Below are 17,624 nucleotides of genomic sequence, written 5' to 3'. Positions count from 1 at the left end.
AGATTATAATTGAAATTGGGCTCACAAAAAGAAGAAGAACAGATTTTCGAATCAAAATTTAAACCTCATACAAAATTTCCTCTTGTCCAATTGAAGATCTTTCAGGGCCTCCTCTGTGTTTTCTACAATCTCGGTGATGGGGACTACAACCTAACCATACCCACCTATCGCCTTGACAACGGTGAATGGCATGAGATTTTCCTAGATCGGCATGATAATGAGATGACACTGCGACTGGATGGCGGCGGAGGACAGCGGGAGGTGACGGGATCACAGGGCCGGAGCCGAGAAATTATCATTGATCCCACTGTGGTGATGCTTGGAAATACCTTCCCATCTGGCATCAACAAGAGCTTTCAGGGTAAGTGTTACAGGTCACTCTGCTCATAATCATCAAGTGTCTCTGAGTTAGATTTAAGGACATTTCACTGAAATTATATGTCAATTAAGCTTTGAAAAGAACTGGAAGGGCATCTTTGGTCAGTTTACTCTGTGTCTCAATGTATTGTTCTCAGGAAGGACTTTCCAGACATCAGGTGTTTAGAACAGCAAATGTGAAGGATTTCCAGAATTTAATATACCGTAGGTTGAGTCCTAAGCTCTTTACAGCACTTCACTGTGTCAGTGTAGTTCACTTCACTTTGCATTCACTCTTGGGAGCTTCAAGTACGTCTACATGGAAGCAGCTGGAGCAGTTAAAGGCTGAAGGACAACATCTTAAATGGACAATAAGTATGATTTTTTTTAAAAATGTGTCATAGCACAAAATTATACCAATGTCTCAGCAATCACTTGTCAAGGTGCTAATATTTCTAACAAAACCTCCTCAAGCTGGGGTTTCAGGGACCCAGTTTGATTCACTAAATGTGGAAAGCTGCCTGATTATTAGAGTCCCCTTCCTTCTGCTTTCTCCTCTGGTGTCTATGTGTTGCCTCTTTCTAAAACCCCATCTCTATCAACAACTGTAAAATATTCCCAGATAATTTGGTCAGTTAATTTATGAAAACATTTAATTGTTGAATTAGACTTCCTGAATAATGGCTCTATACTAAAATAATTATTCATCTCTGTAAAGATGCTGCATGCTAGCACTAACTTAGAAGGGGTATCTTAATAAAGTCATCAAAATTGTGTTGAAACAGTTGTGTAAAAACCAGATAATGCAATACTTGAAAAAACAACATTACACTACACTATTATGCAATCGCACCTCCTCAAATCACAGTCAAAGGAAAAGGTGACAAAGCTTGAAAGGCCAACAGTTATCAAGACTGCAGACACAGCAGAGCTGGGAAGGCTGATTTCTGCTGGAGCTGCAGATAACGTACTCAAAGACCCATCTGGATTCACAGCCAGTTAACATAAGTGAATGTGTCAAATACATAGGAAACTGAGATATAAACCACACTGGTACAAAACACTGGCAATACACTTTGAACATGAACACCTCTACAGCACCTTGTTGTTACTGGGCCATATGGCTGAAGTTGGATTCTAGAAAGTGCAAGATTTATTGTCCAGAAACTGGACTTTTTCTCCCAAATGTGTGAGGATGGGTTAGTGCTCACTTCATCTTAGCCCTCTAACAGAAGACACACCTCTCTAGGCCTTCTCAGGCTGAGCTAATATACCTTTAACCTGCCTTTGAATCCTATTCTCACCCAAGCAAAGAGCAGATACTCTGTGGCTTGACCTAACCTTATATCCTCATTGTATCTGCTTAGTCTAGCCTAGAGCAGGGTGATATGGCCAAAAAATAAAATCTTAACTTATGCTGAGACATAAGTTGTTTTTTGCTTGCCTGCAAAATACAGGATTTAAACATAATTTTATGGACAACTGTGGAAGAATAATAAAATACCTCCACCACCATATAGCAGAAAGGTCCACTCACTAATGGATCTGCTGTTGTTTATGTTTCTAGACAAGACATCAGCCGGATATCTACAGACTGCTGACTGGCTAGCATTAGCCATCTGGCAGGTAGAGACCTAGACTAAATAAAGTAGAATCTGAAAACTGTTCAGTGGACTCCCAGAACTTCAGCTCTCATTACCAGAGATGATACCTTGTCAACAAACACAAATAGGGAGTGCAGACCAGTGTGCAGAGTCATTTTTAGTCTGTCCCTCTTGTAGATACCACTGTTAAATTCACTACGCCAGAGCAGATAGCCAGCTGGAGACATGACAGTCCCATACGCTGCATCAGGTGCACATGTAGTGTAACTATTCATGTCAGTTTATAGGACTGTCATGACTCAAAACAGCTAATGTAGCAGTTATCATCTATGTTACTTTTTTGACTAAAAATAAACTTTCTGTGCATGTTTTACTCGATTTTCATGATTTAGAGATTTTACCCATTGTGCAAAAACAGAAATTCTAATTAATGCGATATATCACCCAGTCCTAGTCTAACCTGCATTGGCTGGCCTTACTGGCTAGATAGGCAGTTTCATCCAAATGTCATTAACCACTCAGTAGTCCAACTACTAGTAGTATAGTACTAATACCAACCCCTATGGTATAAGAAACTTTTCTTGAATTATGTCCCTAGACCATAGCAATCAACAAAGCATACATAAAATTTTTGTTTTAAAAAACGCTGATGCGTACAGGACTAATATTATCACATGACCTCTGTGTTTGGTGAAATATGATCATTTGCGGTGGAATTTTTATATTACAAATTACAGACATGGGAGATTTGCATGGGATTAAGATCACAGATGACCTCCACAATTATTACAAATTACTAGAGATCCCCAGGTAATACTGGTCCTGTGTGAATAGGGCTTATGATTGCAATACTTGGAACTCTAAACCACTCAGTAGAAATGATGAAGCCTGTCACAAAATGCCACAAAAGACCAAACAAGTTCAGTTCAGTTATGAAGTTAGTAGACCTAATGCTTAGATAGATGTCTCTGTTTTGTTTTTTTTACAATTAACCTATACGTTCTTTTTAATTTTTAGCTCCAGAGATGTAGTTAAGGTATGATTATTGGTGTTGCTGTCCCAAATGGACTCAAAGGTAAAACTGTGTTGCTTAGTTGCTGCATACTCATATCTCTGTGGGGGTAAACTGTTATCCTTAATACTGAAAATTATGGATAAAAACAATGGAAATAAGACCAAGGTTGTAAGAAAAATGGGGTTTCCTTTAACATGGTAACCATTTATCAAAATATTATGCACAGACATAACCAAGGATTATTTTTTCTCCTAGTCGTTAATCTAATCACAATGGACAATTAGATAAGGAAGGGTTATCACATAAAAAGAGAAGCGCACCCAAATTACTAGATAATTTGGATCAACCATCAGTCCCAATTGTGCAAATTGGATTTTCTTTTAATTTTTAATTGCTGGTTGGTAGTGCAAACCATCCCAATAATCCTCATTTGTTCTCATTCTTTGCCAAGGAATGTCTTTTTTTATGGTATTCTACAGAGCAGCACAGTGAGATTTATTTTCAAAGGGAGGACAAAAAGCAGTGATGATTCAGTTCATTGTCCAAGAGAGCCTTGCAAAACTCAGGCAGATGAATGCTAGCAGGGCTGAATTGTGAAGAGGTAAACATTTTCTGCAGAGAATGGAAGAAAGGTTATGTCACACAACAGTATAAATCTTGCTGAATGTCCCTTTCATTGGAGAACTGACAGATCATACAATGGCAAAATAGTAAAATAACACTGACCAATGTTTGCTTGGCACTATCCAAACATCACCTTGGCTATACTGTATATAACCTCTCTATTCGTGTCTGTGTGTGTGTGTTAGTTACATTGTCTTTTATATGTGTTACAGGCTAAAGTGAAAATGGTGGTGTGTCGTTCAGGGCATGTGAGACAGTTTAACAAGTATTTCTCCTGAAAAGTGCTACCAGAAATAGGTCCTTTTATCTATTTATATGCACTCTTTTCAAGGGAGAATTGTGATGTTTTTATGTGTTGTTGAATGATTGATATGACAGTTTAATGGCTAATTCACCCAAATGCATCTTCATTGTTAGCTGGGATGATGGCTGTCCCCACAGCCGGGTGTCTGCATGTACATGTGTGTGTAAAGTGTGTATATGCAGTTGTGTGGTATGTGTGTGTGAGATTACACAACACATTTGAAACCTTTTGTTCAAATATGTGAAAAAACGATTTGTCAGTAGTGAAAAAAATGGAATTTATGTGCTTATATCCTTGTCACATGTCACATTTACCACGGTGACAATAAACAAAACAATATATTTTTTAAATACACCTGTATACAAGATTATCCTTCTTTGCAATCAACCTGTTACTCATTTTTTATACTGAAGTATAAACAAAAAATCATGCATTGTGACACATTTGGTTTCTATTACATGATTCCATCTCTGGGATATTTAAAGGTTTGGGCTGGAATTAGCCAATGCTTGTGTAGCTTTAACCATTCCTGCTCACCCTCCAGACTGTGGTTGGGAAGTACAGTGGACACCAGTTTCCTTTGGAGTTAAAACCGTCTTCGCTCTAGTCAGCATCTGGTAAATAAACTCAGGGACTCTGCTTAGTTCTTGAGGATCTGTAGCATTTTTGTGTGACTGCAGTCCAATCGCCAACTCACCTGCCTGTCAGGCCTGCATGCTCATTACACACACTATCTATCAAAGGAGCTGCACCACTCTTACAACAGACAAGCAGTATTCTTGTGAGTCATCTTTCCATCATTAATATGTTTTGGCTATGCACTCATTTTATTGTATGACATAGTTGTGTTTCAGTTGATGGAACAAGTTGCTTGTGTTGTGTCCACACGACCAGCAGTTTTTTTCTATACCAGCTGTTCTTCATCTGCACCCACAACCCAAGTTGGGGAAAGCAGGTATAAAATCGTTAGCACTGTTTTAGCGCACACACAACGGAAGAGAGACTATAGGAGAGACAAACAGTGAGAGAGACACAGTTTAAAAGTAACTTTAGCAGAGCTCTCTGCTCAGCAACAAAAGACAAAAGACAACAGTCTATTTTTTTTTTCTATTTTGCACACGACTTTATCTTTCTGTTTCCCTCAGACTGCTTCTGCCTACTTTCCTGACTTTTAATGGCTGAGCAGCTCCCATCCATAGACTGTAAAAAATAATGGACATAGCCACCTGAGCGTCACCCATTGGTTTGTGGACTCCCATTTTGAAGCCTTGAGTTTGCATTTTGACCGTTGCCATTTTGGATTTTTGGAGCCAGAAGTGAAATACTTGGACGATAGGGTGGAGCTGACCCTAACGCTAGCTGCTTGCTGCTAGCTTGGTTAGCAGGGTGCATTTACAGCCTATGGGTAACTGTGATAATGCTAATGCTAATTTTCACTAGTGAAAAACAGGCTTAAAACCATTAAAACAAAATGTACTTACCAGAAAAAACTGAACATCCGACTCCTTAGAGGGTCTTTTAGTACAACCAAACACTTTTTTAGGCGACCAAAATGTTACAATTAACTTTCATGAACTGAAAACACATTGAAATAGCAACAGCTACAGCTATGTCTATACTCTGTGAATCTGGGTTATGCCATGGTTACATTACATAACCTAGTAGTTCCCAACCTTTTTTGTCTTATGTACCCCTTTGCCAGACGTGCAACCCACTCTGTTCTCAAACACTTCCACAAGAGGGTGCAAGCGCTCTTTCATGAAAACAAACACCTTGGTCTTAGTAGCGTTTGCCATGAGACATCCAGCGGACATCGGTATGAAACAGTAGCTGCTTGTGTCCTGACCCGCTGTCATGACAAAGAGTCTGAAACACCCTGTGATTCATTGGCCTGGACCAAATGACATTAATCACCTTAACTGCATCATCCAAAACAGCACTCAAGTCCAGACTCATTCTCTTTCAGGTGAGTGTCTCCCGGTGAATAATACAGTGCATCCACTTTATGCTGGGGTTTACCATCTTCACACCCCCAAGTTGCCCATGCATTCTCCCCATCATTGCTTTCATCCCCCGTCATTTGTCTTTCCTGTAAGCTTCTTGCAAAACAAAATATGCCTGTTTATATCCGACATGTCTTTATAATGCACAAAGGCCAGGAGCTGAGCCTCTCCAACATCAGTCATTTAATCCAACTGCAAAGCGAGCTAACCTGCTCGTTTCATTTTATTCACCTCTTGTCCAACAATATTAATGAACATATCATTAATCTGACGGGACACGGTGTTGTTTGATAATGGAACTGTCTTGAGTGCATCGGTTGCTTTCATGTCAATCACAGTTTCAGCCAAAACTATGGCTGCAGGGAGAATTTGATCTTCAACGATAGAGTGTGACTTTTTTGACTTAGCCACAAGTAGTGACACGGCATACAACGTCTCCATTGCTTTGCTTGACACACTTGTTTTCTTGAGTGTAGTCTGACTTGACTTGAATTCTGACAGTTTTCAAGTAAAGAAGTCCTCAGTTTTACCAAGACTTCCAAAGTGTTTGGTGCTCTTGTGCCGCTGTACTGTGGCTGCAGTGGATCTGCATATGTACAAGTAAATCCATATGAAATATATTTTTCACTGAACTACCAGTGTTTGGGCTTGGCCTCTTTTTTTTGCCTTTTGTCACCAGGCTCCCCCAAACCTGAATCCAGAGTGACAGCAACTGGACGTTATAGCCATTTATCCATATTTGCTAGCTGCTACTAGTTGGTTTGTGCACAGTTTTGACATGCGTGTGAACGTGACCTCTTCACAGAGTAGTATAACAGTTGACACCTGCTGGTAGGAACTAGTTTCTTATCATTTTGGAAATAAATTGTAATCCCCAATCTTCCTACGTACCCCCTGCAAGTTGCTCAAGTACCCCTAGGAGTACGGGTACCCCCAGTTGGGAACCAATGACCTAACCAACATTGTCACCGTGGTAGCAACTTGCCTGTGACGCCACCCACCTGTCACTCAAAGTGGTCACACCTTTAATTATGCATGAATTTAAACCTTAATAAAATTTAAACAGGTGAGTTATATAAAAATCCACCCCCCGTACATTTGTCATGAACGGGGAAATTAGCTATAGAGACCAAAGTCGCTTTTTGTACCAGGCTGTAAACAGGTTTATTTCTGCTGTAAAGTTAGACATTTTAACATGGAGGTCTATGGGGATTGACTCGCTTTTGGAGCTAGACTCAAGTGGCCATTCAAGGAAATGCAGTTTTTGGCACTTCCGCATTGTCTTCAATTTTCAGCCCCGGAGGTTGCCACTTAATCCCATCCAGCGCAACGTGATTCAGACAGTCAGATATTGTTAGCCTACAAAGTAGACTGTTATATTATCTGTTTACAAAAACAACTTGTCAAAATAGTTTAAAAGTTTTACCAAAAATCTCCCACAGATCTAATACATGAGCCTGAAATGGCCCACATGTAAAATAGCAAATATGGCCCAAATATCCCAAATCAAATGCCTTTTTTGGTAAAGATGCGGTGCTCTCGCTGGATATGGGCCAGTTCTGGTTTATCTAGTTTGTTCTTGGTTGACATACGGCTCGCTGGGAAACAGAAGCGGACCACCCAAGTGCCATCATTCCACGCGGTATGTGGTCTGGATAAAAGTGCCGCAAGTGTCGGGTGTGGGCCGGATCTGTGCCACAGCAAATTTGTTATCTGGGTACACACTTGCTGTGTCTTCCATTGAACCAGTATTCCAAGTTAAGCAGAAAAGAGTTTAATTTGAGCTCCGTTCCTTTCCAGGCATGTGCAACGCATGTCAAAACAGCCCGGCATCAGCTTTTACTTAGCAGCACTTTATGCAAATCAGGTGAACTATGGCTGGGCTCATTTACATTTCAAGTCTTAGTGAATACCCCACTAAATAAGAAAAATGTGGTGATGCAAAAGTCTGCACACCTGATGGTAATTTAAGTAAAGCAAATATCTCCAATTGGGTGTCTACATAGGCAGAATGAGTTCACACATTTGTCAGCGAGTACGGTCTGTGGGGAACATGGGCAAATAACAAAATTCACTTGATGTGGACCTTTGTAGATCATTGCAGCTACACAGAGGTGAAAAGTGTATTTGGACTTAAGACTGAGCCTTCATAGTTAATTATGTTGGGTGGAACAATCAGATTTGAGTTTCTCTGTTTTTTATGAATCCACATAAAGGATGCAAGCACACATGCTGCCAATCACTCTAGATTGTTAGATGTGATTTGTTGTTGTGCTTTCAGTTACATTAAAGGGGTATTCTATAAGTAACAGCCAGTCTCTGATCAAACTGATGTCAAATAATGTCAATTTCTGTAAACTGTTGGTTTATCACACAGTACTAGTAAAAGAGAGTGATAGGGGACGCATGTACACCTGAAGACAAATGTTGGCAGGTAAAAAGATTTAGAAGGAGAAAGAATTTAGATATTGAAACATAGAAGTAGAGAAAACAGCTAGATATTGCATGATAATAGAGAGAAGAGGTCAGAGCCATGGAGAGAGATAAAGACAGAGAGAAAGTGAGCTCCCTGGAGTTAGACAGTGAGAGGCATAGACAGCTGTGCCTCAGGCAGTAAGAGACTATGCATGTGTTTATTAAATGGACTTTAAAAGCATTTCCCTTCAAAAAAGGCAGACCTGATAGAGGGTGGCAGGGAAAGTGCATGTGTGTGTGGGTCTGAATTCACTTTTATGAATGCGTCTTATCAAATAGTGAAAGAAGGGGAATGAGATGTTAACTGACTACACCAACTTCACAATTAAGTGATGAGAACAGAAGAAAGCAGATATATGTGTCCTCAGGAGTTTACTGGCTCTTCTGCTCCATGATAACACCTTAGCAGTACCCGCTACACTGAGACTTAATGACTTAATGAGATATTGAACGAATGAATATTTTATTTTTGTGTCTGGTCATTTACATGACCCATCCCTCATGGAATTATTCAGACCCATTAATTAACAACAAACCAAACATCCGGGCATATTAACCCACCATCATCTAACAGCATAATACAAAAATATCATCCAAATATAAACATAAGCATAAACATAAATCTCCCACAAATAACATTCCAGGAGATATCCCACAATAAAAATGTATATATACAAACAGACAAACACAGCCCCCTAAGCACAAGACGATATACACAAATTCTAACAAAACAAAATCTAAAATCTGCATCCATTAGTGCCAAACACTGTATATTTGATCCAGTTCATAAACCAATAGTCTGCAATCCATGTAGAACAGAGTCTGAGGAATTTATCTATCATAAGTTACTTTTCTTCTCCGCTGCCATGCTTTAGAAAGATATTCAGAAAATCCAAAACATTATCAAAAAGATATTCAATTAAAGCTCCACTCTCAATACCTATAAAATCTAAACCAAGGACGTGAACTTTTTTAAACAATATTGTCATGAATCATGACAGTAAAGAATGACGTTAATTTTGTTCTCAAACTCATTCAGCTCACACTATTCACAAATTCTTTCATATTCAATCACACCTCTGTATCCCTCAGTTTCAAAATACCACATCCGAGCTGTGGGAAGTTTATAGTGAACATATTTTTCACATTTGTAATCTTTCTTAAATAAACAGTTCTCAATTTGGCTTTTGCAAGATTTCTTCTGCCCGTGACTATGTGCATTTAGACTTGGTATTTAAACTCCTTCACCTCCACATTTGCTTTTTGGGAATCATTTTTTTCAAGTCTACAATCCTCTAGTAAGTCAAATATTTTGGATGCCCATTCACCACCAACAGACAAAACCCAATAAAATATTTCACTAGCAACCCTGTTGGTTGGTAAACCCAGCAGCCTGTTCCACAGGCTCACATTGCTGGCCTTCCATCCTACTTCATCATCTTCATCATAGACCTTTAAGCAGTACCTCAGCTGCTGGTAAACAAAACTCGAGAACTGTACTGACCTGTTAGTAAGAAAAACATGTTGGTATTTCTCTATGGGCTTGTACAAAATATGAATTATTATTAACTCAGAATAGTGCAAGCTGCACTTTCATGAGCTCTTACTTAGATCAGCTAGTAGTACATCATAAACCAATGTGTGCATTGTAGCTATGGAAATCAGCCAGAAGTCATTTAATATTAATTACCATTTATCTTAAAGCTGCTACAATTTCTCATCCGTCACTTTCGAGATAATGCCAGTGTATTGTAAGTACTATAATATGCCAGTGTGTTTCAGTCAGGCCTGCCAGGATTCCAGGTTAGTACAATTTATTGCAATAGGATAGTTCTAGTTTATTACAACATTAGAACAGGACAACATTGTTAGATAAGGTCAGACAGGGTAAGAAACTCCATTGTTCAGATGATTAGACAGGTTGTTAAAAATACTGTTTTACCATATTATTAATGTAGACCTGAAATTAGGGCCCATGCCCAATGCGTAGCAAACTATGCATGCAGAAATTAAGCAGAGCCTGCAAGATATAGTAATTCAGGCAATTAAGTCAAGTCTGTCACTAAACTCACATGGCATACTCTTCTCACTGCAACATACAGTGTATCCAATGCACCCTTTTGATTAGTAATGTCACTATTTTTCCAGATTTCAGTAATTACATTGGTGATTACACAACTCGCTCTCATCTCAGGTCATCAAATACCAATGTTTTGTCACGCCCCTCTGGCATCTCATGCAGACACACAAGGCTCCCTTTGGTGTCTGTATAGCGAAGCACCGGGCTTTCAACTAAATCCAACATGAACCCATCTGCAGCAGTATTACACACTCAGAGCGATTGGTGTGGTCTGGTTAGGTTTAGGAAAAGGTCATTGTTTGGGGTAAAATGATTGCTTGAAATGTTGTCATGGCAATGGTAAACACCATGACAAAAAATTGTCCCGAGTCATGGTTAGAAACGTGATATTCACAGTGGAAAGCAGGAAGTGAGAAACAAACAGTGGTCTCCTGCAGCAAAGTCCACTTTTTGCCATCTAACTATCTAGCCATCCACCCAACCCAACTCCTCCTCCTCCTTATATAGACATCATCGACCTCATGGCATCTAATAATGACGCGGATAGGTTTACATTGGAGTTAGACACTAAATGGTGCCCTCTGCGCAGGTATCAGATGCCAAGTGAAGTGACAAAGTGTCCGTATTTGACACCCTGGGAATGAGAATGGGATGGATTACAAGGTTATAAAAGTGATTTAATGAAATAATGGCCTAACCTATTAAAAAAAGATCTAAGTTGTAATAAACTGGGAATATCTTTAACTACACATAGGATCGAGATGTGTTACAAGTGAAAGTGTTTTGCCTCTGTTTGCAATTTTTCTCTGCTTAAGCAATTTATTTTCTAATGACTGCACGCAGTATTTTGAAAACAGCCTTTCCGATATGTTTGCTCCCCTTTGGCAAGTGTCTCAGGCATGTAACCCAGTGAAGCAGTGACAGGTGTAAACAGCGCAGCCATCAGTGCTACATGGAGCACATTTTGCAGTATCAAACATGTATGCAAATCTTTGCCTTAAGTGTTCTCAGTGATTTCCTTGAAGAGTATGAATGGCATTTTCAGACACTGCAATAAACAGCTTACAACAAGGAGCTCAATGCAAAATTCTTTCCAGCAGAAAAAAAAAAAGCCAACAATCTATCAAGAACATGTTTGTAATACTCTGTAATACTACTGTTTCTACTGTTCAACAACTGCATGAGGTAAAACTGAAATTTCATTTTGTGCCGGGGTAGGTGAATGCAGATGGCAGTGTACTTCTTATTCCACTGAACCCTCTTTTCCATTTTCCCCCTGCAGGCTGCATTAGGGACTTACGCCTCAACGGTCGCTACATGCCACTGGACAGTCAGCCACGTGATGGGGTTTCCCAGGTCAGCATGCAGGGCCTCTCCCAGGGGTGCTCATCTGACTCCTGCAAAAGGAACCAATGTAGTCCCCCTTTCACCTGTGTTGACCTGTGGAGAGTGCACGAATGCAGGTACACACACAAACCCATATGCACGGAAATGTTACTGTATACAGTCAGGCACATTCACTCTTGGCTGTTCTACATACAGACTCATCCTTTTGACACAAAGGCATAAAGACACATACATATAAGTCATCCCTGGGCTTTTGACCTTGGTTTTATTTTTGTGCACAGCTACATTCACAGACTCTAAATAATCTTACTCTCTAGACAAAATAGGGAAATTGTAGAAGAGAAAGCACCCCTGAGCCTTTATTTGTTTTAAAGCTGGTGAAATGTCTGTGCAAATTCCATGACAACCATTTTATGGCACTGCAAGCACTCAACCACATGTGCATAAAGATGCTGGCTTATCAACAGGACACTGTGCCAGTTACCATCCACTTGAGGTAGGGGACAATCAGAGAAAAAACAATTGCAGCTGGCATGATAGAAAACAATAACCATGTGGAGTTTATGACGGCATGAGCATTTACCAGGTTTCATGACATAATGCTACGGACCTTTACTCCCTAGAAAAACATTATTAGAAGTGTAGGATCCAGAGTTTTTCTAGTGAGTAAAGGTCAGAATGTCTCAGCCTCTGCTTCATCAGTTTGGGCTACTTGTTTTTTAATCTGTCTTTGCTCTTCCTTCAGCTTAATGGAAGTGCAATAGTAAATGGCTGTAGTAACATTTAAAGGGGAAAACATTAAAACATTGCTGAAGAGGCTCAGAGAAATCTGACTCAGATGGATTCCTTTCCCACAATGTAAAGCTAATCGTTCGAGATAAAAGATTGATCACAAACTGATTGTAGCTAATTCTGTCTCTTAAACAACATTCTTTAATCTACCTTTTATAATGGGTTTGATTGACTGGTCAGCTGTTTTTTCAGGAGTGTGAATGTTTATATGCATACTTATCCTAAAATAGTTAATTTTTACTGTGCCTCATTGTTCACTTTCTTGATTAAACTCCACAGACTGAAATAACAAAAATCTAAGGTGACTGCCAGACAGTCTCCAAGTGTCAAACTGGTTGAAGATCACTGCAAGTAATGATGATGTTCATTTTATTCTGTGAAAGTGATCTCCTGTTTGAAAAACAAATGAGCTAGTAAACTCATTTAGCCTCCTAGTCAGGGAGGAGTGTCATTTGAACTCAGATCAGCACTGTGCCTCTGCTATTAAGCCTGTCTGACAGAGGAGAAATACTGTGGAGCAGCTTCAAAGTCATTCCTACTGTGCTTCATTGCATATGACATCACAATGGCACCACTGGCCACTGCACACATCTGTCATTTTGGCAGAATTGTCAAAGTAAACTCCGAAAGCACAAAATCATTTGTTCGCATCACTTAACAACATTAAAATGGAAATGAAAAACATGGATGTGCACCAGGGAGGCTTAGTTGTAAGAAACACAGTAGGGTGCGTGTTGCCACAGGTTATGGGTGAGAGGATGAAATTTAAACTAGGAGGTCCCTTTTTAAGGCTTATCAAACGTAATGACACGGTGGGAGCAGCACTCTTTGAGGCAGGAGTGTACAACTCTGGCAACCGTAACTTTCTGCCCAGACTGAGTGTTTGTGAGGTAAACAAGATTAGCCAACACAGTTGAGCCAGAATCAACTTTTTGCCAGATGACACTGCTTTTTTGACAGCACTCTCTGCCACTGCACCCCCCTCTACACTATCACTGTTGTCTCATTTAAAATGAACAGGAGGGCTGCGTTTTTGAGGTGTTGCTATTGTCAGTCTGAACATGGCCTCAGAGAGACTTTCAAAAGTGAAAACCCCATGAGAGCCAATGCGCTCAGTAACAGCCATGTCTGCCTTTGAAAGGCAATGAATAAGGCAGGGAGCCCCACCTGCTCATTCACTAAGCTAAATGCCTAAAATGTTGAAGGTGAAAATAAATGATTTTCCCAGCCCTCTGATACTGATGGGATTCAGACTCGTGCTTGATCAACATTTCACATGCACCTCTGTATGACTTTCTGTATGCAGGTTAGCTTGTTTGTTAGTGCGTAATGGGAAATGTGCAGTGAAAAGCTGCAGCAAACTAACAACCCTCTCCTCTGGCACAGACCGAATCAAACGGCAAGTGCTCTTAGCCACATACACTAATCTCGGCAATTTTTCTGCCACTGGAAACATCAGCCTCCATTCAGTCTCTACCTAGCTTTCAATCTTGCCTTTCCCTTTTTTTCCCCAATCCTCTCATCCACTCACCCACATCATCCATCCACCAGGCGATTTTTTTTTTTTTTTTTTTTTTTTTTTTTTTTAAATGGCTCTCATTCTCGCACTCTGCCCCTCCATTTCTTGGTTTGTATGGCTCTTATTTTGCTCACTCTTGCTCAGTTTTTTAACCCCTGTACTATTGCCACACACACACATAAATGCACACATACACACTCACAATCTCCGACTCCATTTGCTTGTTCGCCTTGTTTTCTTTTCACCACTTGACCTGAGCCTTTGAAGATGATTAGAGAGTACTAAGTGTTGGGAGTGAGTCCTTCATCCTAAATGTTTGATACCTTTTACTCTCACAGGGGGATCATGTAAATGTGCAGAAGTCAAATAGTACTGTACTGTAGTGTTGACATTCTCTTCAGGGCTCAAATAAACACATACACTGGTTTCTCATTGTTATATTTGAGTTTCTTTTTTAAAACATTAATGTGTATCTATGAAATGATCATTTGCTTAACCCCTGCCCCAAACAGCGATTGTCCAATCATAGATTAGTAACCCTAATTAGGTACGACAGGTCTGTCAAGCTTTGTATTTCTCCAAATGCTGAAGCTGTCTGCATGGTGCTGTAATAATAGCCATACTCTGCATTTAAAGAGTTTGAAGGGTGGTGTCTTTTTTCCTACTCTTTCCAAAACTAAAAAAACAAAAGTATATGGAATGGATTAAACAGTGTGTTGATTTGCTCAAACAAGAACCCCTAACATTGGAGGTTGCAGCATGGCTGGCTAATTAACTTACTACTTTCACGGTGCAAGCTTCATTAGACTTCATAAGGCCTAGGGCTGTCACACTACCTAGAGAAGTAACCTACATTACTTTCAAGGCCAAAAAACACATCATTAGCTAACTAAACTATTCTGTGGATTACAGGTTATACAAATCCCTGTTCAGGACAGACACATTCAGTGTGAGGCGGTATTTCAAGTAACGGTAGCAACTTTGGTCACTTTTTATTTGGTTTGGGGATGTTTACATTCCAAGCCAGCCAAACTTGTCAGCCCCAACAGTGTTACATTTTCTAAACTCATCAGTTAGTCCTTAATCCTCAAAGTCTTTTTCTCCTTAAACTCTAAAACTTCTAACTTCAATGAGTTAGGGTAGCTAAAGCTAACTGCTGATAAAATTTTTAAGTGAGATTTGTCATTTCAGCTGACAAAGTTGATTGTTGAATGAGAAGCATATTTTTGTTTTCTTCTATGTTAAATTGAAGACCCATGGTAAAAAAAAAAAAATATATATATATATATATATGAATTTTGAGTGTAAAATTGACCACTTATCATTGCAAACTGTAACTAAGGGGGGCGGGGCTTAGTGAAGGGTCAAAATGCATAGAAGTAATAAGATGAAAAAACAAATATATACAAAATTAAAAAAAAATTGAATATAAGTTTACAAAAGCACAATTTACAGTGCTTTTTTTATCATTATTTTGAGGGACGTTTTGTGTTTTCTTGTCATTTTTCCCTTCACTGTCTATATTCTGAGGTTTGTCAAAAGCAAAAATGATCAGGTGTCAGAAGCTTCCACAACAACACACTGTTAACTAATTACTGAGTGAGCGTGCTCATCTAGGTAATGATAACATACTTGCCACAGCAATGATTCCAGTCATGGCTAAAGACAGGCAATGATCAGAGAAAAGAGAAGCACTGTTGTCTTGTTGACTGACAGGCATGTATTCAACACCTACACAGACTCCAACCTGGCATAATGAATACTGAACACTGAACTTTTGTTGTGGCATAATTATCTTACCTATGGTTAATTACCTTTTACAATGTTGTGTTTCAGCTGGCATTTACAGCTGCAATAAGAAGAGTAATTTATATCTATGAAGAGTGATTTCACAGATGCTACTGACTTTGGTTGCCTTTGAGAAGTCATTTCACTTTATATTGGACCTTATGGCAAAAATAAAATCCCATTTAGTTTCAGTTCTACACTGAAATAGCCAGAAGAGTCCTGTCTGAGGCTCTCACAGGAATGAATGTACTGTACATTGTGTTGAAATGCTGCTGTAAAAGCAATGAGCAAAACCCTAAAATCAGTTCTGCAGCTGATAGAGAGCAGAGAAAAAAGTCAAATGGCAGACAATTTTACAGCATGTTCCATTCTTGTTTGCACTAAAATCTCCTAACACCTGCATTCTGTACATGATGGAGACGAGAGAGAAGCTTTTGGCACCGAGGAGATTATCAGTGTATAATACATGACATTTTCCAGCATATATTTTGGCTTAGAGTTAAGTTTGTATGATGACCACCGTTGCTGCAAGGTGTGTCATTTTGTGAAATTGAAACATAAATATCTCTCTTATACCAGTTCTAGTACCTAAAGCTCAGTCAGACTCCTAAACATTGTATTGCTGACCATGAAATACAAATAAATGGTTGCATTTGTACGAACCACTTACAGTAAAGCATCCGTAAAAACATATACTTTTAGTAAACAATAGCAAAGATATGTTCTTGTGGAATCTACTCAACATAACATTTATTTACTTACTTTGAACACTGCTAGCATTTTTAAAATTACAGTGTTACAGCATTTTGAACATTTTTAGCTTCCATGATGAGATGTATTTCTGATTGAAACAAAATATGTAGGTGCAGAGTAGTTACGAGAGGGATTCAGTTCAATCCATCTTATTTCATTGGATCACTTAAAAGTGGATATGTCTTAGCAGATATGGAGTGATGCAGAGCTGCAGAGGACTGTTGACTGTTGTCCTTCCTCACCAGCGTTGTTAAGTTTTTACCAGCTGAAAAAACACACACCTCCTTCTTTGATATTGCTCTGCTGTATATGACCAAAGAGCTAGCCGTCTGTAGCAGTTTTATATGAGGTACAGGGTTTGCTAGTTATGCAAAGTCACACTTGATTTGATATAAATTACAATAAATGTATGTACTGTATATGGCACCAAGTGCTCGATGAGTCATTAAAAATAGGTCAGTGTGATACAGTAAAAGAACAAAGAGGGATTTTGATCAAAGAAATACTTAAGATTATTTTACTAATATACTTAAGATTATTTTTGGACATATTTAGCTTTTACCAAGAGATAACTGAACAATAAATACAAGGCCACAGGGTTAGAACTATAAATGTATTTTCTATTTCAGTGTCTTTAAATTGGGTCACACTTTGTTAATAACTCCTTAAAGTTGCACTAATTAATATGTTCAGTCATGCTAGTGGCATAACTTTAGGAATGGCAATGTCTGTCGCTCAGCCCACTGCTGTGGTCCACACTGAAATGTTTCAACAATTATTGGATAGATTGCCATGAAATTTGGAACAGACATTCATGGTCCCCAAAGGATAAATTCTGACTGACTTTTTCTTTAGTGACATCAGAAGGTTGGGGTTTTTGTTTTTTATTGAAATATCTCAACAAATAATGGATTGATTGCAGTGAAATAACTTTGTTCCCTTGTCTTTTCATCTAGCGCCATC

At 39.1% G+C, this 17,624-nt stretch overlaps 1 protein-coding gene across 1 annotated transcript in view; it reads left to right on the top strand.

The window, feature by feature from the left end:
- Positions 1-17,624, top strand: part of LOC121896373 (neural-cadherin-like) — a 261,050-nt gene that overhangs the window by 216,863 nt on the left and 26,563 nt on the right. The window contains exons 33-34 of the mRNA XM_042410220.1: positions 97-361; positions 11,745-11,925. Of these exons, the coding sequence (XP_042266154.1) occupies positions 97-361; positions 11,745-11,925 (446 nt within the window). The remainder of the gene's footprint in view (positions 1-96; positions 362-11,744; positions 11,926-17,624) is intronic.

Source organism: Thunnus maccoyii, chromosome 1, assembly GCF_910596095.1.
Source record: "Thunnus maccoyii chromosome 1, fThuMac1.1, whole genome shotgun sequence".
Lineage (NCBI taxonomy): Eukaryota > Metazoa > Chordata > Actinopteri > Scombriformes > Scombridae > Thunnus > Thunnus maccoyii.
Note: the sequence above shows the minus strand (reverse complement) of the source record. Positions and strands in the feature narration are given on the sequence as shown.